Source organism: Lissotriton helveticus, chromosome 1_2, assembly GCF_964261635.1.
Source record: "Lissotriton helveticus chromosome 1_2, aLisHel1.1, whole genome shotgun sequence".
Taxonomy (NCBI): domain Eukaryota; kingdom Metazoa; phylum Chordata; class Amphibia; order Caudata; family Salamandridae; genus Lissotriton; species Lissotriton helveticus.
In genome coordinates, this window is record NC_136058.1 from 297,866,214 (window position 1) to 297,889,433 (window position 23,220).

The 23,220-nt window shown below is 49.1% G+C and overlaps 1 protein-coding gene across 2 annotated transcripts in view; it reads left to right on the top strand.

Annotated features, from left to right (window-relative positions):
- LOC144801703 (E3 ubiquitin-protein ligase HECTD3-like) overlaps window positions 1–23,220 on the top strand; it is a 507,926-nt gene that overhangs the window by 362,818 nt on the left and 121,888 nt on the right. For both annotated transcript variants that reach the window (XM_078671764.1, XM_078671765.1), the window contains one exon: window positions 1,604–1,723. In XM_078671764.1, coding sequence (XP_078527890.1) covers window positions 1,604–1,723 — 120 coding nt within the window. The remainder of the gene's footprint in view (window positions 1–1,603; window positions 1,724–23,220) is intronic.

The window sequence follows — 23,220 nt, forward strand, 5'->3', positions numbered from 1 at the left end:
CCTGCCCCCTCTGCCCCAGCAGTCTATCGTGTCTAGCAGGCAATGGGGGCAAAGGGAGATGGGGGCTACAGTGTTCGGGAGCCTTCAGCACGCAGTGGGCCCCAGCAGCCGCAGCCATGGCCTGCTCACGTGACGCACCACCACAGCCCGTCTCATAAGTGTGGCACAGCCCAGGTAGGCTGGACAACATCGGGGAGGGGCCTAAGAGCCCAAGACAGGTCGCCCCCAGCCCTCTGAGGCGCGCTGCACTCTCTAGGGCGCCAGGCGGCAGCAGATTGAAGTCTTCACCCCAGAGCTACACCACGGCGCATAACACAACACCCCTACAACACAAAGCCACGCCCCCGATACTTATCTTTTCTGTGATCTGTGGAAGCACCAGGCCTTTGATGTTTTCTTAAAGATCATGTTTAAATGATCTGAAGCAATTCTTCCTTCACATTCTGTGTTGGGTAGTTGGGCTGTATCACATAATGTGAGCACTGAAAGTGCTGATGTAACAGAGGTCTATGCAGCAAATTTAAGCTGACCAATATAATAAATTGTTCAAAAGCTCAGGCAGTCTTTTTCCCACCATTGGCAGTGGTAAATGGCTGTTTGTTACGAGAACTTTAATGGATTGTGCTGCTTTTGACAGGAAATGCACAGTACTTGTTCACATCTCTAGCAAACTACAGAACAATGAAATAACACAAAGCAAAATAACATAACAAAAATATAATGGAGCACAACAAAACAGTCAAAAAAGAATACAACTCAACAACCCCAAAACAGCACAACAATAACACAATGTAGGTAAGACAGGATAAAACACAACACAAACAGCAGAACAAATATGCTCAAATATTCTTGTCACCCACTGCCTCCTCCACAAACTTGCCTTCGTAGTACTGTGGTGCAAGCTGTTGCACCAATCACTACCGTACTGACCATCAAGGACATTTATTAGTGCCAGTCAAAAAGGTTTGCCATTCGGCTCCAGGTCTGCAGAGCACGGCAGAGCTCTGACACAGAGCGACTGCCGAGCACTGTGTCTCCTTACTAGCTCAGAAACAGGGCACTCATAGAGGTAGGAGGAGGAAGAGCCAGGGGTAAGAGGGGGAGGAAAAGCAAGAGAGATGGCAGGTATATGTTATACATATGGAAAGGGTAAACGAGAGTGGGCGTGCCAGCGGAAGGTGAGGGGCAGTAGTAAGATATTTGGTGTTTTTTTTTAATTCTCAAACACTTGTTCTAGCAAAGATTCACTGTTTTTTTTTTGGCGGGCTTTCAATAGAAAGAGGTACGGGAAACCCTGCAGCAACAGTGTGAAGGGTGGCATGATGCATATAGACTTTTTAGGATAAATTAAAGCTGCTCTTCTGTGATTTCTTCCTATGTGACCCTTAATGCAGCAAAGCAAAGGAGTTTTCTAAGTCCCATTACCCTTTTACTGACCAAAATCCCTTTCTGTTCTGGCAAGAGATCAATTATTTCCCCCTCTGTAGAGACAGCTAAAAACCCTGTGAACCACACATGTGAGGTTGGTCTGCCTGTTTGAGTTTGTGTCCAGTTTTTTTCGATGAGACCACCATGAACTGAAAATTCTTTTGTTCCTTTCCAGGGCAACAGCACTGGTGAAGCCCGGGATGTGTATGTCCCCAACCCCTCCTGCCGGGACTTCGCAAAGTATCAATGGATTGGCCAGCTGATGGGTGCAGCTCTCAGAGGCAAAGAGTTTCTGGCAAGTATCCTGTGATTGGATAGATAGAGAGTAGATATGGAAGGCAGATATCCTAGTGATGGAGTTCAGTATTTTTTTATTGTTCAATTATTTAATAACAGTACAATAATACACATTTTCCCAGTAGAAAAAAGGAAAGGTTACAGGGGTAACTAAATTTGCTAAAAGCTATAAAATCGTAGAAACAATTGTCCAAACGAAAACTAAAGTGCTGGTGCATGGGGATGGCTCCTTTGTCTGGGAACCCAGTTTGCACGTCCTTTAGATATTCCCTATGCCCGATAAAATTAATGTTCGCTTTATGATGACTAAACATTTGAAACAATATCATTTTCCTTGTTTCGGTGCCAGGTACCTGGATTAGCTTGTCTGACATGCTTGTTTAGTCCTCTAGTCTTAATCGTTTTTTTTTTTGGGTTCCTTGTGTGCCTGGGATTTGTTTTGAATAAAAACCGAGGCAGGACTCTGAATATATTGTAGACACTGGACTGATATTTTGCTTTGTGGACTGTTTAGTCGTCGTCACTCTGGCTTGGTGGCCAACTGATTGCAACATGTGACTTTAGTGGTGTGTGTCAGTACAGCCCGGATTTCATCTGTGAATTTCCCTAGTCGGGCAACTATTTGTGCTGTGTTGGCGAAGAAACACAGGTCTGAGACTTCTCTGTATCTTCTAAAGCCGTGAGACCTGCATATTGGGAGTACCATGCAGTGCCGCTCTCTTGCCAACCTCGGGCAGCAACACATCAGGGAAACCACGATTCACAATGGTAGCTACATAGACAGGCGATTAAGTTGTCATGCCTGGCTCAGGATGGATTGAAGATCACGATGGGCACTGCGCGAAGTCTCATGTAGGTGATTTATTTCTGGGCCGAGCCTGTCAAAACTTGCTCATAGTATGGCTGAGGTTTTCCCAGGATATAAGAGATGTCCAGTGTGGATAGATTGAGTTGGTAATGTAAACTTTCCAGGTCCCTTTCAAATAATATTCTCTTGACCTGAGCGTCCACTGTCTTTTTCCAGGCTATGGCCAGGATATCCTGCTTGTCCAGAGTTTGGACTTCTATTTCAAGTAGACTTGTAGCTGCTGCCAACTGAACCTGCCATGGGGAACCACCCTCTTCTTCAAAAATTGTTTTGATTTGAGCTTTCAGTGAGGGTGCTGAGGCACCCAAAGTACTAATGTAGTATTTTATTATGTCCCCATAGCAAATAATATCCTGGCGGGCGAGTCCCAGCTCCAGCCTCACTCTGGCTCAAGTGACCTGTCGAGGGAGAGCTAGAACCTTCTTATAAGCTGAGATTTGGAGGTTCATAAGGAGCTTGTTGAATACGCTGGGAAATAATAGCTGACCATAATTAAGGGGGGAAAAACATTTGCTCTTAAAACTTTCAGGATGGGTTCTGCAGTCGGACTGTGAAGTCGCTGGTTTAGGCGTCTCAGACTGTAAATGATGCCGGCCCTTTTGCTTTTGTTTTAGGAGGGTAATCTCTCAACTAAATGGGAAAATTGCACCACAGCTGCAAACACTAGGGGCTTCAACCGGGGAAGAGCACCAAGAAGCTGAGCAGAATAAAATAGTCTGCAAATCTTGGCCCAAAACGTTTGGAGTGGAATAAACACAAAGAGTTAAACCCCACAGCCATGAGTACCGTCGCCCCCTGGAACATTGGAAAGTACTCCTAGCGGATCTAAAACGAGCTCTAGGGGGCGGATTTGGAAACACCCAAACGCAGGCTACCTATGCCCACCAACTCCCCCCACAAATTAAACCAAGGGGACTACATCCAACCAAACGCAGTCTCTCAAAGGCCTTGAAGGCAAGAAGAAAAGGAATAATAAATCCGCAAACACAGACAATATCACATCTCCATGCTGAGCACAGAAAGAAAGTCTGGCAGATACGATCTAAGAAAATCGAGGCAGAATGGCTGAAAATATTCACCCTCCATAAAGAAAGGGGACATAATCAACTTTGGAAATACATCAATCAACATAGTAATACCGGTCAGACAAAAGGGAATGGAGTGGCAGCCGCTGAGTAGGTCAAACACGCAAAGCAGTTATATTCTAACCACCAGAAGATGTCATATACCAACCCTCAACAATCCTCCCAAGTAACATGACAGGCCGTTAAAACACCTAACATTACAGGGGCCAAGGTTACCAACTTAATTAAAAAATGAGGACAGACAGAGCCCCAGGATCCAACAGGGTCCCAGCATCAGTGTTTAAAGCCTCACATGCATACTGGGCAGGACCGCTCATTCCATGCTCCAAGTACGCTTACGCCACTTCAACTATCCCATTGACGGCGAAAGGTTCCATTCTTTTCCCCATTTATATAAAAAAGGGGACAGCACGAAACCAGAAAACTACCGCCTTATTGCTCTATTAGATAAAGAAGCAAAAGTGTATGCAAGAATACTGTTGAAAGAACTAGAAGCCTGGGTAAAAGACAACATCATTCCTCTCTTTAAATCTGGTTTTAGGCCTGAAAGTTCCATTACGGATAACATTTTAGTACTGGGTCACCTGTCACACCGAGAGACCCAGGCAAAAACAACAGGTGATGGACAGAATGCAGAACATTGTCATACATTCACCCCAGTACAGAGATCTGGGCCTAAATCCATCGTTTTTATGCACTCCACACCACCCCAGGTCAGACATGGCCATATGCAAATCAGCCTTGACCCTGTGCCTCATGGGAACAGTCCAGCCCGAACTGCCAAGCCATGTCTTTCCTGGTCCGGAATCAAGCATCCAAGGACCGGTTTCTGGCTATCAGCCGTCATCAGCCTGGATAGCTTGACTCCAGTGGTGTGGAGAGCATGGGACTCACGTCTGAGCATACCCATCCCACTCTGAGCGACAAAGGCAAAAACAACAGGTGATGGACAGAATGCAGAACATTGTCATACAGGAAAGACATGGCTTGGCAGTTCGGGCCGGACTGTTCCCATAAGGCACAGGGTCAAGGCCGATTTGCATATGGCCATGTCTGACCTGGGGTGGTGTAGAGTGCAAAAAAAACGATGGATTTAGGCCCAGATCTCTGTACTGGGGTGAATGTATGACAATGTTCTGCATTATGTCCATCACCTGTTGTTTTTCGCCTTTGTCGCCCCGAGTGGGATGGGTATGCTCAAACGTGAGTCCCATGCTCTCCACACCACTAGAGTCAAGCTAGCCTGGCTGAAGACGGCTGATAGCCAGAAACCGGTCCTAGGATGCTTGATTCCGGTCTAGGGAAGACATGGCTTGGCAGTTCGGGCTGGACTGTTCCCATGAGGCACAGGGTCAAGACTGATATGCATATGGCCATGTCTGAACTGGGGTGGCTTGGTGAGCAAAATAACAATGGATTAAACCCAGATCTGTGACTGGGGGTGAATGTTTTGAAATTGTGAAACATTCCGTCCATCATCTTGTTTGTTTTGCTGTTAACCCTATGTGGGAAGTGTAGGAGAGTGGGGTCTACAATCTACAATCCTATGGTCACCCCAGATTTTTGCTTTTTGCTTCACTGGTTTACGACTTTCCCTGGCTGCGGGCCTGCTAATCAGACCCACAGCCTAGCTGTTCTCTCTCTAAATTTACAACCATGTACTTTAGGTGCATTTACCAATTGGTCCTGGGCCACCTTATCAGTCCCTGTACCCAGGGCATAGGTGTACCCAGGGCCTACCAGGGGCTGAAGCATGTATTATGCCACCCCTGGCTGGCCATCTAAAACTGACACAACTGGCTGCACGACAGCTGGGGCAAGGTGGTGTAAACACCCTTTGCTGTAGATATAGTATACCTATATCTAACCCTAAAAATGGACACATATCCTCCTATCAGTCACTCCTATGGCAGGCCTTATCAATCCTGAAGGCAGAGTGCTTGGAATTATGTGAGATGGTGCTCTGGCATGAGCTGAGCCCGTTTGCAGCTTGCGGAACCAAGTCCTAATAGCTGTTCCATGATAACGCTATACCATATACTCTTAAGTGCATTATCAACCTCGCGGTTAAATGCCAACTCTGGTATAACATTATCAAAACATGTCGAGTAAGGTGTCATACGAATTGGAATACTACCCCCTCGCCAATTCTGGCGACGGGGGTAGCATTCCACCCTTCTAGAGGGACACGACATGTATGTAACTGTGAACCCCAGTTAAAGTTAACTCGAGCCTTGGCATCACAAAATGGATGCTGCCACCACAGACACAAGTCTGACCTCCTGCTGCTGGGAGTCCTTCCAGCGAGGGCGGCTTGGACAAAGGGGTTTCCTGCCTTGGGAGGTGCTAGCACCACCCCAGACAGGATTTTGTGTATTGGGTAGGATAGGCCTGAAAGGAATGAGACATGCCTGGGGCACACAAGGTGCCCTGTGCATACACCGGTTCAAACCAGTTGCTAGGGCACTCCAGCCCCAGCTCTGGCGGGAAACCGGACAAAGGATAGGGGGTGTAACCACCCCCCTTCCTGGTACTACCCAGGGGAGGGACCTAGTCAGTAGTGCAGCCCCCTTTAGCAGGATAAAGGTAGGAGCTGGTCCCATTCCAAATTAGATTAATCCTGAACTACTCTACAAGAAGAAACTCTGGACTTCGACGGTCTGCTCCACAGAAGACTGAAGAAATCTCCCTTGTGGGCAAGGAGTGTCCACCCTGCAACTGCAGGCACCATCAAGCGTCCAGCGGCTTCCCTTTGTCGTCTTCCTTCCAGGATCCAGACTTCAGAGCCCGACGAGACCCGGATTCCCAGACCTCTCCGACCTCAACCTACATCTGCAGCACAGCTGAGATCCGTGGGTGCGACGAGACACGTGGGACCGGCCATCTTGAAAGAACCTGCACTTCGCTTCCAGCACGACTCCCGAGGTAAACTCGACCAAGTGCTTTGGGGACTGAGAAGCCCCAGCCCCGAGCAGCCCCTGCACCGAAGATCAGCCCTCCAGCTTTCACGAGATCTGCGTGGGGCCCTTCTGCTTGTTTGCTGCTCGACGTGTTGTCTGGTCACTTGCCGGCTGGCTAGTGGCCTCCTGGACGACGAACCTTTGAATCTTTGCTGCTGGTCTGGTTGCTCCAGACTGGCCCTTGCTCCCTTCCAAAAGAGGGACACCCCGGACTCTCCTAGTCCGCACCAGACGTCTTTTCCACTCACCGCGTGTGTTGCCTTTGCCAAGGCCTGTTGACTCCAATCCCGGATCCGACACCGCCGACAGCGAGAGCCTGCATGGGACAGCTCGTGCCTCCATCCTGGTCGTCGAAGACACCTCCTGGTCCACGTGGCTGCAGAGTCAAGCGTCCACTCTTCACCTGATCGCGACGACAGCACCTGGTTCCTTCCTGGTTCCACACCAGTCTCTGGCTATTGACTTTGAACACTGTCCCCTCTGCTTTCAGGTCCTCTTCTTCACCGATCCACCCTTGGATCGCACCGGACATCTTCCTCCTGGTCGCCTGCAGCATCTTTTCTTTCAGGCTCCATTGACTTCAACGCGAGAACCCGACACACTTTGGCACCTATGCACCCGCAGCCCGTGGGTGAGCTAATGAGAGCATTTCAGTGCTCAAGGGTAGTTTAACTGTCCTAGTGTCCAGTTCCACAGTCGTTTTAGTCCTAACTAGTCAGGATTGTCCGTACTCACCTTTTACTTGAACTGTACTTTCCATATACGTTGTTCCGCATCTCGCGTGTGAGTTCACACTCTGCACACGCGTTCCGTGGGCCTCCTATTACTTACCTAGAGTTAGTGTAGTGTGGTCCCATCGATCCTACAGCCTCTGGACAGCTCCATTCCTTTTATCAACTTTCACATTCCACTTACTTAGTATATAGTTTGTCGTGCCCCATAGGGCACCATTGTAATTTTGTGCAACTTGTCGTATTTTTCTTAAGAGATTGTCATGTGCTTAGCCCTCTGACCTCATAAAGAGTTCAGAGGTGTTGTTAATAATAAATATACTGTTTATTTTCATAACAACCTGTGTGGAGTCCTTTCATCTGGTATTCAAGTGGTTATATTGTGGTAAAACAGCTGGCTTCACATGCCAAAAGAGTTTAGCCTAAGACTGCTTTGTCCATGCTACCATTAGGATAGCTGGTCTATAAGGTTGACTTACAACCAATCACCATAAGGCTTGTTTGGACTGATACAAGGTGATCACTAGAACTAGTGAGCATCATATATCAGGCCAACTTCTCACATTGGTGTGCAGCGGTTGGGATTTGAGCTTGCTGTTGTTTTTACCACATATAATCTTGAAATATCATCTGAAAGATCACATAAGGTACTCTAGGTACATATAACAAGCTTAGAAATACTCTGAGTTCTACTGAACCAGCTGTTGTAGTAGGTAGAAAGGGCCTAGCACACCCTGACTACAACTCTTAGCAAGGGATCAGTAGGAAAACCCATAGTGTAGGTAGGTGCATCACTTACACCTCACTAGAAAGCATGTCTACCCATGGAGAGTCTTCAGAGACTCCCCTAGTGGTTAGTGACCCTCCACAGGTCCTTTCCAGATATGCAGCTCTCAGTTTCCAGGAGATAAAACAATTGTGTACCTCCAGGAAATTAAAACAGGGTTCTAACCCTACCACTCCTTTTCTGTTAGGTCTCTTAGAGACATATGATGCCAGAAGGGCTGCTAACACAGACCCTTCTAATCCAGATAGGAGCATGCCCCCCTTAGAAGGTACTCGTGGTGATCCAAATCTCCCTGAAACAGAAGATGTAGATGAGGAGGAGGAGGATGAGGAACTCTCCGGGGATGAGGCAGACAAAGGTTCTGTGATAGTCAGCAGACTCACAAGGGCCAACTTAGACCTACATAGGGAAGGAACTGGGGGACCCCCAGTGCTGAACCTAAGCAGGCCTAACCATGGAGTTAGAAGAGATAGGTCTCATTCTAGGGACTCCATTAGATCTGCACTCTCGTGCCTCTCATGCATCTGCTCAGAGGAGGATGACTTCCCATCAGAGGAGAGAGCATGAGGCAAAGATGAAGGAAGCTAATGTGACGATCCAAAGGGAAGAACTTGCCCTTGCCAAAGAGAAGCTTGCCTTTGCTAGAGAGCAACAGTTGAGTGGGGTAGTCCCCACTGGTGGCAGCAATATCCCTAGGGATAGAGACAGGAGTTTTGATAATAGACACCTGAGTAAAATAGTGCCCTCCTATAAGACAGGAGATGATATCCACAAGTGGATAACTGCTTTGGAGAGAGCCTGCAAAGTACAGCAGGTACCCCAGAGTCAGTGGGCAGCTATATTGTGGCTCTCCTTTGAAGGTAAAGGTAGAGACAAGCTCCTCACTGTTAGAGATGAGGATGCTAATGATTACCAAGTCTTGAAAACTGCACTGATTGATGGGTTTGGCTTAACAACTGAACAGTACAGGTTGATGTTCAGGGACACCCAGAAAACTCAGGCTCAAGATTGGACTGACTTTGTTGATTGTGCCACTAAGGCTCTGGAAGGCTGGTTACTGAGAAGTAAAGTTACTGATTACACAGGATTGTATAATCTAATTATGAGAGAGCAAATCTTAAATAATTGTCAGAACCAGTTGTTGCATCAGCACTTGATTGACTCAAATCTGACCTCTCCCCAAGAATTGGGAAAGAAGGCAGACAGATGGGTCAGGGCAAGGGTCAAGCAGCAAAACCAGAACCAGGGTGGTGGCCAGAAGAAAGCAGACCAGAAGGGTAATGAGAATAAGCAAAATGACCAGAAGTCTTTAACAGGGCCCCAACAACCTAAGGAGGGTGGGTCCCAAAATTCCCAAAAGAAGAAGGATGGTCCTAAGAAACCATGGTGCCAATACTGTAAAAGTAAGACTCACTGGTTTAGTGAGTGCACCAAGAAAGGCCAAACTCCTACCACTACTGTCCCTAAGACACCTGCACCCCCTAGTAAAGTTAGTAGTGGTAGTGTACCTCCCAAAGCTATAGTTGGGTTAACCCTGGGAACTGAGGTGGGTTCTGACTTAGTCAGAATTCCTACTCAGGCAGTTCTTGTTTGTACTGGGGACATGGATATGACCCCTACTGTAAGTCCTAGTACTCTGGGCAAATACAGACAAACGCCTTTAATCAATGGAAAAATGGCTCAGGCCTACAGGGACACATGTGCCAGTGTCACCATGGTGACACCAACATTTATGGACCCTGACCAGATCATGCTAGGTTCAGATTACCTAGTGACGAATGCTAGCAATGTCACTACCAATCACAGTATGGCAGTTGTTAATTTCTCCTGGGGAGGGGTAACTGGCCTCAAAAGGGTTGTAGTTAGTTCAGACCTCCCAGTAGATTGTCTTTTGGGCAATGATTAGGAATCCTCACTGTGGTCAGATGTGGAGTACAGGACTCATGTAGAAATGCTAGGTCTCTCCTCACATGTCCTTGCTGTGACTAGGTCACAGGCCAAGAAATGCCCAGCTGAACAAGTGCTGGATCCTGGAAGAATGGACCAGACACTACCCAAAAGAAGGAATGGTAGGGTTAAGGCAGAGCCTTCCCCCTGCCTCAGGTTGAGGATCAGCCCTCTCAGGAGGCTGACCCAGAGACCCCAGAAGGAACTGTCCTAGAAGAACTTGAACCTGATCAGGTTGAGTTTCTTGGGACAGGGGGACCTTCCAGGGCAGACTTGAGACAGGCCCAATTAGACTGTTTCTCTCTTGAACCCCTCAGACAGCAGGCTGCTGCTGAGGCTGCAGGGAATGCTACAGGTGCCCATAAAGTATATTGGGAAGATGGACTCCTATACTCTGAGGCAAGAGACCCCAAGCCTGGTGCTACCAGGAGGCTGGTCATCCCCTTGTCTCTTAGAGGTTTCCTTCTCACCTTAGCCCATGAGATTCCCCTTGCAGGTCACTTAGGCCAGAACAAGACTTGGGACAGGCTTGCCCCACACTTTCACTGGCCTCATATGTCTGAAGACACTAAAGAGTTTTGTCGCTCATGTGTCACCTGCCAAGCCAGTGGCAAATCAGGTGGCACAACAAAGGCCCCCCTCATACCACTACCTGTGGTGGGGGTACCCTTTGAAAGAGTGGGGATAGACATTGTTGGACCAATGGACCCCCCAACAGCATCTGGGCACAGATTTATACTGGTGGTAGTGGATCATGCCACCAGGTATCCAGAAGCTATTCCCCTTAGGACAACTACAGCTCCTGTTGTGGCCAGGGCCCTACTTGGAGTTTTCTCCAGAGTGGGGTTTCCTAAGGAGGTTGTCTCTGACAGAGGTGCAAACTTCATGTCAGGATACTTGACTGCAATGTGGAAGGAGTGTGGTGTCAATTATAAATTCACCACACCCTATCACCCACAGTGCAATGGGCTTGTTGAGGGATTCAACAACACCCTCAAAGGGATGATAAAAGGGTTACCTGAAAAGCTTAGGCGGAGATGGGACATCCTTTTACCCTGCCTCCTGTTTGCTTACAGAGAGGTCCCACAGAAGGGGGTTGGCTACAGTCCTTTTGAGCTTCTGTTTGGGCATCCTGTAAGAGGACCCCTATGTCTGGTGAAGGAAGGATGGGAGTTGCCTCTCAAAAAGCCTAAACTTGACATAGTGGACTATCTACTTGGTCTCCGCTCCAGGATGGCAGAGTACATGGAGAAGGCATCCAAAAACCTTGAGGCCAGCCAAGATCTCTAAAAAGCTTGGCATGACCAAAAGGCTGTCCTAACTGTGTATCATGCAGGACAGAAGGTGTGGGTGTTGAAGCCAGTGGCCCCAGCAGCTCTCCAAGACAAATGGTCTGGACCCCATACCATCATTGAGCAAAAGGGAGAAGTCACCTACTTGGTGGACATGGGAACTCCCAGGAGCCCCCACAGGGTGCTTCATGTGAATAGGCTCAAGGCATTTGTCAACAGGGAGGACATGGGCTTGCTCATGGCCACAGATGAGGGACAGGAGGAAGAGAGTGACCCTCTCCCAGACCTGCTCACTCAGAACCCTGATGATGGGTCAGTAGATGGTGTAGTCTTTTCTGACAGCCTCTCTGAACACCAACAAGAGGATTGTAAACAGGTTCTTCAATCCTTTAGACAAATGTTCTCACTGACCCCCAGTCAGACAAACTGGTGCACCCATGAGGTGGACACTGGTGACAGTCTGCCTGTCAAGAGTAAAATCTACAGGCAACCTGACCACGTCAGGGACTGCATAAAGAAAGAAGTCCAAAAGATGTTGGAATTGGGAGTCATTGAACCCTCAGAGAGCCCTTGGGCTAGTCCTGTAGTTCTAGTGCCAAACCCTCACACCCAGGATGGTAAGAGAGAGATGAGGTTTTGTGTAGACTACAGGGGTCTCAATGCTGTCACTAAGACAGATGCCCATCCAATACCTAGGGCAGATGAACTGATAGACAAGTTGGCTTCTGCAACTTTCTTAAGTACATTTGACCTAACAGCTGGTCATTGGCAGATCAGGTTAGCTGAGGATGCCAAGGCCAAAACAGCATTTTCTACCCCAGGAGGTCATTACCAGTTTGTGGTGATGCCCTTTGGTTTGAAAAATGCACCTGCCACTTTTCAAAGGTTGGTGAACCAAGTTCTCACTGGGTTGGATGACTTCTGTGCAGCATATCTAGATGATATTGCTGTCTTTAGCTCCACCTGGGAGTATCACCTGATCCACCTGAGGAAAGTTTTGGAGGCCCTGCAAAAGGCAGGCCTCACTATCAAGGCCACCAAGTGCCAGATAGGGCAGAGTCAGGTTGTGTACTTGGGCCACCTTGTGGGTGGAGGCCAGGTTCAACCCTTGGAGAGCAAGATACAGGCCATAAAGGACTGGGCTCCTCCACCAACCACCCAGACACAGGTCAGAGCTTTCTTGGGCCTGTCTGGTTACTATAGGAAGTTTGTCAAAAATTATGGGTCCATTGTGACACCACTTAATGACTTGACAAGCAAGAAAATGCCAAAGAAAGTTCAGTGGACAGTTAGCTGTCAGAAGGCATTTGATGACCTAAAGCAGGCCATGTGTACTGCACCTATTCTCAAGAGTCCTGACTACTCCAAAACCTTCATTGTCCAAACAGATGCATCTGAGTTGGGTGTGGGAGCTGTTCTATCTCAACTGAATATTGATGGTCATGACCAGCCCATTGCTTTTATAAGCAGAAGGCTGACCCCTAGAGAGAAACGTTGGTCAGCTATAGAGAGGGAGGCCTTTGCTGTGGTTTGGGCCCGGAAGAAGTTGAGGCCATACTTGTTTGGAACTCACTTCAAGATTCAGACCGACCATAAGCCCATCTTATGGCTAAATCAGATGAGGGTGAAAACCCCAAACTTCTTAGGTGGTCCATTTCTCTACAGGGGATGGACTTTACAGTGGAGCACAGACCAGGGACTGACCATGGCAATGCAGATGGTCTCTCCAGGTATTTCCACTTAGAACAGGAAGACTCACCTGGTCAAGGTTAGTTTAATGTCCCTAAGTTTGAGGGGGGGTTATGTAGGAGAGTGGGGTCTGCAATCCTATGGTCACCCCAGATTTTTGCTTTTTTCTTCACTGGTTTACGACTTTCCCTGGCTGTGGGCCTGCTAATCAGACCCACAGCCTAGCTGTTCTCTGTCTAAATTTACAACCATGTACTTTAGGTGCATTCACCAATTGGTACTGGGCCACCTTATCAGTCCCTGTACCCAGGGCATATGTGTACCCAGGGCCTACTAGGGGCTGAAGCATGTATTATGCCACCCCTGGCTGGCCATCTAAAACTGACACAACTGGCTGCACGACAGCTGGGGCAAGGTGGTGTAAACACCCTTTGCTGTAGATATAGTATACCTATATCTAACCCTAAAAATGGACACATATCCTCTTATCAGTCACTCCTATGGCAGGCCTTATCAATCCTGAAGACAGAGTGCTTGGAATTATGTGAGATGGTGCTCTTGCATGAGCTGAGCCCGTTTGCAGCTTGCGGAACCAAGTCCTAATAGCTGTTCCATGATAACGCTATACCATATACTCTTAAGTGCATTATCAACCTCGCGGTTAAATGCCAACTCTGGTATAACATTATCAAAACATGTCGAGTAAGGTGTCATACGAATTGGAATACTACCCCCTCGCCAATTCTGACGACGGGGGTAGCATTCCACCCTTCTAGAGGGACACGACATGTATGTAACTGTGAACCCCGGTTTAAGTTAACTTGAGCCTTGGCATCACAAAATGGATGCTGCCACCACAGACACAAGTCTGACCTCCTGCTGCTGGGAGTCCTTCCAGCGAGGGCGACTTGGACAAAGGGGTTTCCTGCCTTGGGAGGTGCTAGCACCACCCCAGACAGGATTTTGTGTATTGGGTAGGCTAGGCCTGAAAGGAATGAGACATTCCTGGGCCACACAAGGTGCCCTGTGCATACACCGGTTCAAACTAGTTGCTGGGGCACTCCAGCCCCAGCTCTGGCGGGAAACCGGACAAAGGATAGGGGGTGTAACCCCCCCCCCCTTCCTGGTCCCACCCAGGGGAGGGACCTAGTCAGTAGTGCAGCCCCCTTTAGCAGGATAAAGGTAGGAGCTGGTCCCATTCCAAATTAGATTAATCCTGAACTACTCTACAAGAAGAAACTCTGGACTTCGACGTTCTGCTCCACAGAAGACTGAATAAATCTCCCTTATAGGTAAGGAGTGTCCACCCTGCAACTGCAGGCACCATCAAGCGTCCAGCGGCTTCCCTTTGTCGTCTTCCTTCCAGGATCCAGACTTCAGAGCCCGACAAGACCCGGATTCCCAGACCTCTCCGACCTCAACCTACATCTGCAGCACAGCTGAGATCCGTGGGTGCGACGAGACACGTGGGACCGGCCATCTTGAAAGAACCTGCACTTCGCTTCCAGCACGACTCCCGAGGTAAACTCGACCAAGTGCTTTGGGGACTGAGAAGCCCCAGCCCCGAGCAGCCCTTGCACCGAAGATCAGCCCTCCAGCTTCCACGAGATCTGCATGGGGCCCTTCTGCTTGTTTGCTGCTCGACGCGTAGTCTGGTCACTTGCCAGCTGGCTAGTGACCTCCTAGACAACAAACCTTTGAATCTTTGCTGCTGGTCTGGTTGCTCCAGACTGGCCCTTGCTCCCTTCCAAAAGAGGGACACCCCGGACTCTCCTAGTCCGCACCAGACGTCTTTTCCACTCACCGCGTGGGTTGCCTTTGCCAAGGCCTGTTGACTCCAATCCCGGATCCGACACCGCCGACAGCGAGAGCCTGCGTGGGACAGCTCGTGCCTCCATCCTGGTCGTCGAAGTCACCTCCTGGTCCACGTGGCTGCAGAGTCAAGCGTCCACTCTTCACCTGATCGCGACGACAGCATCTGGTTCCTTCCTGGTTCCTCACCGGTCACTGGCTAGTGACTTTGAACACTGTCCCCTCTGCTTTCAGGTCCTCTTCTTCACCAATCCACCCTTGGATCGCACCGGACATCTTCCTCCTAGTCGCCTGGAGCATCTTTTCTTTCAGGCTCCATTGACTTCAAGGCGAGAACCCGACACACTTTGGCACCTATGCACCCGCAGCCCGTGGGTGAGGTAACGAGAGCATTTCAGTGCTCAAGGGTAGTTTAACTGTTCTACTGTCCAGTTCCACAGTTGTTTTAGTCCTAACTAGTCAGGATTGCCCATACTCACCTTTTACTTGAACTGTACTGTCCATAGACGTTGTTACGCATCTCGCGTGAGAGTTCACACTCTGCACACGCGTTCAGTGGGCCTCCTATTACTTACCTAGAGTTAGTGTAGCGTGGTCCCATCGATCCTACAGCCTCTGGACAGCTCCATTCCTTTTATCGACTTTCACATTCCACTTACTTAGTATATAGTTTGTCGTGCCCCTAGGGCACCATTGTAATTTTGTGCAACTTGTCGTATTTTTCTTAAGAGATTGTCATGTGCTTAGCACTCTGACCTCATAAAGAGTTCAGAGGTGTTGTTATTAATAAATATACTGATTATTTTCATAGCAACCTGTGTGGTGTCCTTTCATCTGGTATTCAAGGGGTTATATTGTGGTAAAACAGCTGGCTTCACATGCCAAAAGAGTTTAGCCTAAGACTGCTTTGTCCATGCTACCATTAGGATAGCTGGTCTATAAGGTTGACTTACAACCAATCACCATAAGGGTTGTTTGGACTGATACAAGGTGATCACTAGAACTAGTGAGCATCATATATCAGGCCAACTTCTCACAGGAAGGGTATGCCCAGACGTGGGTCCCATGCTCACTAGGCCACTGGAGTTAAGCTATCCTGGCTGAAGACGGCTGATAGCCAGAAACCGGTCCTAGGATGCTTGATTCCGGTCCAGGGAAGACATGGCTTGGCAGTTCGGGCTCGACTGTTCCCATGAGGCACAGGGTCAAGACTGATTTGCATATGGCCATGTCTGAAGTGGGGTGGCTTGGTGAGCAAAATAACGATGGATTAAACCCAGATCTGTGAGTGGGGGTGAATGTTTTGCCATTGTGCAACATTCCGTCCATCATCATTGTTCCTCTGGATCTTACTCTTCGCACTCTGGGTCAGGTAAGTCAAAGCATTCCAAGAAGAAGTCGAAGAAGCGTCATCGCTCTTAGACTTACCCTCGCCCGACGCAGCATTGGGTGCGGGTGGTGCCACCCCGAGGCTCTGGCGGAGCCTGCAACATCACCTCCGGCCTACCCGCCCTTTCCAGGTCCGTCGGTGACATCTGCTCAGGTGCATGAGTTTCTTGCTGCCATGGCCTGACTCTTTGGGCCCTCTGACCCCGCCGGTGCTCCTTCGGGGCCTGACTGGGGGTCCTGCCCTTACATCGCCACGGGCTTCGGCCACAGGACCCGCCTGGACCTGGATCCCGGTCGACGCAGGTTTATTTATTATTTATTTATTTTTAGAGTTGTATAGATAGCGAACCAGACCCAAACTGGGCTATCAGAGCGCTTTACATGAGGCGTAAGGTGAAACATTCAATGGGGAACATTGCATACAAAGAAACATAGTTCACGAGTAACAGGGAGTAATAACATTGAGAAAACTTGTTCTGAAAAACAATAACAGACCGTTCATGTTCGTGTTGGTCAACAGTTCTCGTGGCCGCCATGAGAAGAATGTTCTGGGCCCAAACAGCACAGTTTAGGTTCACGAAGGTCTTAATTAAACGGACCAGCGAGTAAGGTAGTATGGAGTTTGTCGATCTTGTGACATGGTGGTATTGCTTTAAGGTAGGAATTTGCTCATCAGGAATAATTTTGTTTCCTTTTTGAAGAGAGGGATAGAGGAGGTTTTTCTGATGTGTGGTTTAAGGGAGTTCCAAATTCTTGGAGCTGTTCCAGAGAATGCTCTGTTGGAAGTTTTAGACTTTTTGAAACGTGAGGGTTTCAGAAGTAGATTATTAGCACTCCTTGAATGTCTGTTTCCTCCAGATAAGCTAAGTTTTTGGGCTAGGTACCGAGGGGTGTTGTGGTGTAGCCCCTTGTGTGTGATGCAGGCCATTTTTAGGTGGATTCGAGCTTCGTAGGGTAGCCAGTTGAGTGCTTTCAGGTGTGGCGGTATGTGGTCAAATTTCCTAGACCCTGTTATGAGTCTTGCTGCCGCATTGAGACAAGCTTCTGATAGATACATCTGCCTTGTGGATTCCTCCCCTTGTGAATATCCCCCTTGCGTCAGCAACGTTCGGAATTTTTCTTCGTAGCACGCCGGCGTGGGCGACGCCATAGGAACGCGGCATCGCGCGCGACTCCGTCTGACGTCACCGACCCCTTATTAGGCCTACGTCGGCGTGATGACATCAGTTCCCTTTTTTCCGCGTCGTCGACGCTAACGGTTTCAGGGATCTTCTGTAGTTACAGATAGTGACTTTGTTTCTTTTTGTTGTTACTGTTTCTGTTCTTCGTCGAGGATGTCGTCGAAGAAAACGGGATTCAAGCAGTGTGGCTCGTGTGCCAGGATGATGTCAATTACTGATCCACACGAGGATTGTTTATGGTGTTTGGGATCGGATCACGACGTCAAGGGCTGTCGATCCTGTTCGAAAATGAATCCGAAGGCACTGCGTGAGAGAGAAGCTAAACTTTTATTAGCCAAGATAAAAGGTAAAGAAGCCGACAGATCTTCGAGATCAAGATCAAGAGACTCCTGATCGAGACCGAAGTCGAAATCGAAGTCACGATCAAGGTCGCGATCGAAGTTATCGAGGTCGAGGGCCAGATCGGAGTCGGCATCGAAATCGGCTTCTGGACATGCTTCGGGTTCCTCGAAGAAAAGACATAAGAGGAAGAAGCATAGTTCTCACCATCATTCGGGATCTTCGGACTCTAAGAAGAAATCTTCTCGAAAGCATCACAAAGATTTTGTGTCTCCATCTCCTGCTGATGCTACCACTCTGGTAACATCTCGAGAGCATACACCGGAGCCGGAACTGGATCCGAATCCGGCTTCGGGTCAGTCTTCGGAGCATGAGGACGTCTTGGAGGTCCCTCAATCTCCGATTCCGGAGGATGAACCGGAAAACCTAAAGGATCAAGAGGAGCCAAATCCAGTTCAGCCTCCTACAAATCCAATGGGTTCTTACCCTTCTTTTCCTGGTCCTGGTCAAGATCCATCGCATTTCCTAAATGCTATGTATGGAGTGTATACGAGGGCAATGTACCCCACTGGAGCACCTGCGGGTCCTATGGGTCCTTTGTCTTTCAACTTGGGTGTCCCCCAAGCTTATGCACCGGCGCCTTTTCTACCCTTCATGCCGACTCCATATCCTCCTTGGATCGGTTCGGCGCCGCCGAGGGCTTCGACTCCGCGCACGGCTTCGCCGACTCGGGAGCGACCTCGGAATTCAGATCGAGGCTCGACGCCGGTTCCTGTTTCTCTGACTCCTGTTGCTCCAGCTCCTCGGTCGACGCCGGCTCCGACTCCATCTGAGTTGTTACCGAATCCGTCGACGTCGATCCGTATGGAGTGGTCGAGGCGTAGAGCCCAGCGTCTACTTGAGGAAAAAGAGTATGTGGAATCTGAAATGGAGGAAGGTGAACTTCATGAGCATGATGATTATTTTGAAGATCTTCATTCTGCTAGCAGTCTTGAACTTTCTCCGGAATGGGGATTACCTGTGGTATCAGATGCACCCTCCAAGCATGTCGTTCCATACCATATGGTAATTAGGAAAGCTGCTGATTTACTAAACTTAACTTTGCCAACAGTTGAGTTTAAACCTAATATCCTCACAGAGGTCTTACATTCACCTTCTTCTATCATTGAGCCTACTCTACCTTTTACCGAAGCTCTGACCGAACCAATTCTGGAGGTTTGGAAAAAGCCTTTGTCTGCACCTGCAGTGTCTAGATCGGTGGCGAGACGTTATAGGGTGGCTCCTGGAGATCCTGAATTCTTGTCATCTCACCCTTCGCCAGAGAGTCTGGTAGTTCAGGCTGCTTGTGCGAATAGATCAGCTGGCTCCTTTCCTCAAGTTCCTGGAGATAAAGACTCCAAGAAGTTGGATCAGGCCGCTAAGAAAGTCTTCTCCTCTGGTAGCATGGCCTTAAAATCAACAAATGCTACTTGTTTGCTTGGCAGATATGTGCATGCCTTAATGGACTCAGTCAAACAATTATCTGCTAAACTTTAATGAGGTTGTTTTGGACACTCAAGCTGCAGCCCGCCAAGTTATTCAGAGTGGCATGGACACTGCTGACTCCGTAGCTAGGATAATGGGTTCTTCAGTGGCTACCAGAAGAGCTGCTTGGTTAAAATCCTCAGAGTTTTCAACTGATGTACAGGCTACTCTTTTGGATTTACCTTTTGACGGGGTTGGTCTCTTTGGAAAGGAAGCAGATACAGCTCTGGAGAGATTCAAAGATAGCCGGGCGACGGCTAGATCCTTGGGTTTACAGTCGAGAGGTACAGCTACCAGAAAGTTCAGAGGTTTTGGCAGATCTTCCTTTCGTCCTTTCAGGCAAGGCCAGCAGCAACAGCAGCAACAGAACCCTCTGTACAAGTCTTATAGAGGTAGACAGAAGGGTCGTGGACGTGGACGTCAAACCTCTTCCTCCTCTACTTCCTCCTCTAATTCCCACCCCCCACCCGCAGCAGCAAAGCAGCCCTAGATCCACCATTCCGGATCATGCGGGTCCGGTAGGGGGTCGGCTTACTCATTTTCTACGAGATTGGGAATCGGTTACATCAGATCTTTGGGTTCTCAATCTCGTAGAAAATGGGTATGCCCTTCCCTTTCGGGAATTTCCTCCCAATTACCCTCCTTGCCAAGATTATTGTTCGGAGGACCACCTGCTCCTCCTGCAGGAAGAAGTCCTGGCACTGTTCAGAAAGGGTGCGATAGAGGTGGTTCCGGAGCAGGAGAGGGGTCAGGGATGCTACTCCCGGTATTTTCTGATCACCAAGAAGGATGGCAGGCTTCGGCCAATCCTGGATCTCAGGATCTTGAACTTGTATCTGAAACAAGAAAAGTTCAAGATGCTCTTGTGCAGGTTCTTCAAGCGCTGTTGGAAGAAGACTGGATGGTGTCGATCGACTTGCAGGATGCTAATTTTCACATCCCTATCCTGAAGTCGCACAGGAAGTATCTCCGTTTTACGGTGGGTTCGCAACACTACCAGTTTGCGGTCCTTCCATTTGGACTTACTACTGCGCCTCGAGTTTTCACCAAGTTGATGGCGGTGGTGGCAGCACATCTCAGAAGATCGGGGATTCCTGTATTTCCGTATCTGGACGACTGGCTCATCAAAGCAGAGTCGCCAGAGAAGGTGCTCCTTCATTTGCAAGAGACAACTCAGTTGTTACACAGGTTGGGTTTTTCGATAAATGTACCCAAATCTCACCTGGTGCCCTCCCAGCGCAACCTGTTCATAGGTGCGGTACTGGACACTACTGTTTGTCGTGCATTCCCTCCACCTCAAAGGATTCGCGACATACAGGAAATGATTCCTTTATTTTTCAATGGAGCGGTTGTTCCAGTCCTGAAGGTCCTTCGTCTGCTTGGTCTGATGGCTTCTTGCATTCTGTTGGTCAACCATGCACGCTGGCACATGAGGGCACTCCAGTGGTGTCTCCGCAGGCAGTGGTATCAGCACAACGGAGATCTCAGGGAGTCTGTGAGGATCTCCAGAGAAACTGCGGCGGATCTGTCCTGGTGGAGTGTGGAAAGAAATCTTTCTCAGGGAAAGCCTTTCCAGCTGCCTCCATCGGTGGCCACAGTGATAACGGATGCATCCACTCTAGGGTGGGGTGCTCATCTGGGGGATCTGGAGGTCAAAGGTCTTTGGTCTCCAGAGGAAAGGTTGCTTCATATCAACCTTCTAGAGTTACGGGCGATACGTTTGGCGCTCAAGGCCTTCCTCCCTTCCCTTCGCGGTCAGACGGTTCAAGTCCTGACGGACAACACGACAGCGATGTGGTATATCAACAAGCAGGGAGGAGTAGGGTCGCAGTGTCTCTGCAGAGAGGCTCTGCTTCTCTGGTCCTGGGTTCAGGACCATCAGATTTGTCTGATGGCAAATCATCTGGCCGGAGTTCTGAACGTTCGTGCAGACGTTTTCAGTCAGCAGTTCTCTGCCGATCACGAGTGGAGGCTTCACCCGGAGGTTGTTCACGACATCTTTCAGATATGGTGGACTCCTCGGGTGGACCTGTTCGCCACTCGCGAGAATGCTCACTGTCCGTCATTCTGCAGTCTCCAGTATCCAATGCAAGGAGCCTTGGGGGACGCGTTTCAGTTGAGTTGGGGAAATCAACTCCTTTACGCGTTTCCTCCCATACCCTTGATTCCTCGGGTTCTGAGGAAGATTCGCCAGGACCGGGCCCAAGTCATATTGGTCACCCCGGATTGGCCAAGAAGGGTGTGGTACACGGACCTACTCCACCTCTCCTCTCACCCGCCGCTCCGTCTCCCTCTCAGGGCAGACCTCCTCTCTCAGCTGGAGGGGCAGGTTCTACACCCCCACCTCCAGACATTACACCTTCATGCCTGGAGTTTGAACGGGGCAACCTGAACCCTTTTTCTCTCCCTCACGATGTGGTGGATGTCATTCTTTCGGCCAGGCGTGACTCCACCAAGTCCATCTATTCGTATAGATGGTCTAAATTTGTTGTTTGGTGTAGGGAGAGGGCTGTTGACCCCTTGAGGGCTCATCTGTCTGATATTTTGCAGTTTGCTCTCTCTTTGGCGCAGCAAGGTTTTGCTGTTGCCACAGTCAAAGGTTACCTTTCGGCGTTATCGGCATTTCTCTGCTTGCCGGACCAGCCGTCTCTTTTTAAATCTCCGGTGGTTTTGAGGTTTCTGAAGGGCCTCACAAATAAGTTCCCTCCTTCTCCATTTATCGTGCCTCAGTGGGATTTGAATCTTGTCTTGACTTTCTTGATGGGTTCTCCCTTCGAACCCTTACACAAGTGTCCCATGAGGCTTTTGTCTTTCAAGACGGTCTTCTAAGTAGCAATCACCTCGGCAAGGAGGGTGAGTGAGCTTCAAGCTCTTAGTTCTAAGCCCCCATTCCTGACCATTCATGATGAACGAATGGTTCTTAGGACCAGGGCTGCTTTTCTGCCTAAGGTGGTAACTCCCTTCCATCTAGGACAATCCATTACCCTTCCTACCTTCTTTCCTCCCCCTCACCCTTCTAAGGAGGAAGAGAGACTGCACCGTCTGGACCCTAAGAGGGCGGTGTCTTTTTATCTGGATAGGACTAAAGACTTCCGGATTGATGACCAGCTGTTTGTTGGTTTTGCTGGCTGTCGGAAGGGGAGATCAGTGCCCAAGCGCACACTTTCCAGGTGGATAATCCTGTGCATCAAGATTTGCTACTCCCTGGCGGGTAAGGACCCTCCTGAGGGTATAAGAGCTCATTCTACCAGAGCAAGGTCTGCTACTTCTGCATTGTCTAGAGGTGTACCTGTTGAGGACATTTGCAGATCCGCGACTTGGGCCTCCCTCCACACTTTCGCGAAGCATTATTGCTTGGATACCGAGGTGAGGAGGGACGGCCACTTCGCGCGTTCTGTCCTCCAAGATTTCCTGGTGTAGCAGAGTGGACACCCTCTTCCGGGAGTGGGGACTGCTGTGGGACTCTATTCACAAGGTGAGGAATCCACAAGGCAGATGTATCTATCAGAAGAACAAGTTACTTACCTTCGGTAACGCTTTTTCTGGTAGATACAGTATCTGCCTGTGGATTCCTCACTGACCCACCCGCCTCCCCGTTGTCCACTCTGCTATACCTGAGTTTATGTTTATTTATATTTATATTTGTATATATATTGGGTTTTTGATACCTTTGCTTCGCACTATGTGTGCTGTTCTGATTTGTATGTACTATGTACACTGTATATATGTATATTTGCTGTCATTGGTCCGTCCGGGTGCCTCGAAGGCACGGAAAAAAGGGCGGAACTGATGTCATCACGCCGACGTAGGCCTAATAAGGGGTCGGTGACGTCAGACGGAGTCGCGCGCGATGCCGCGTTCCTATGGCGTCGCCCACGCCGGCGTGCTACG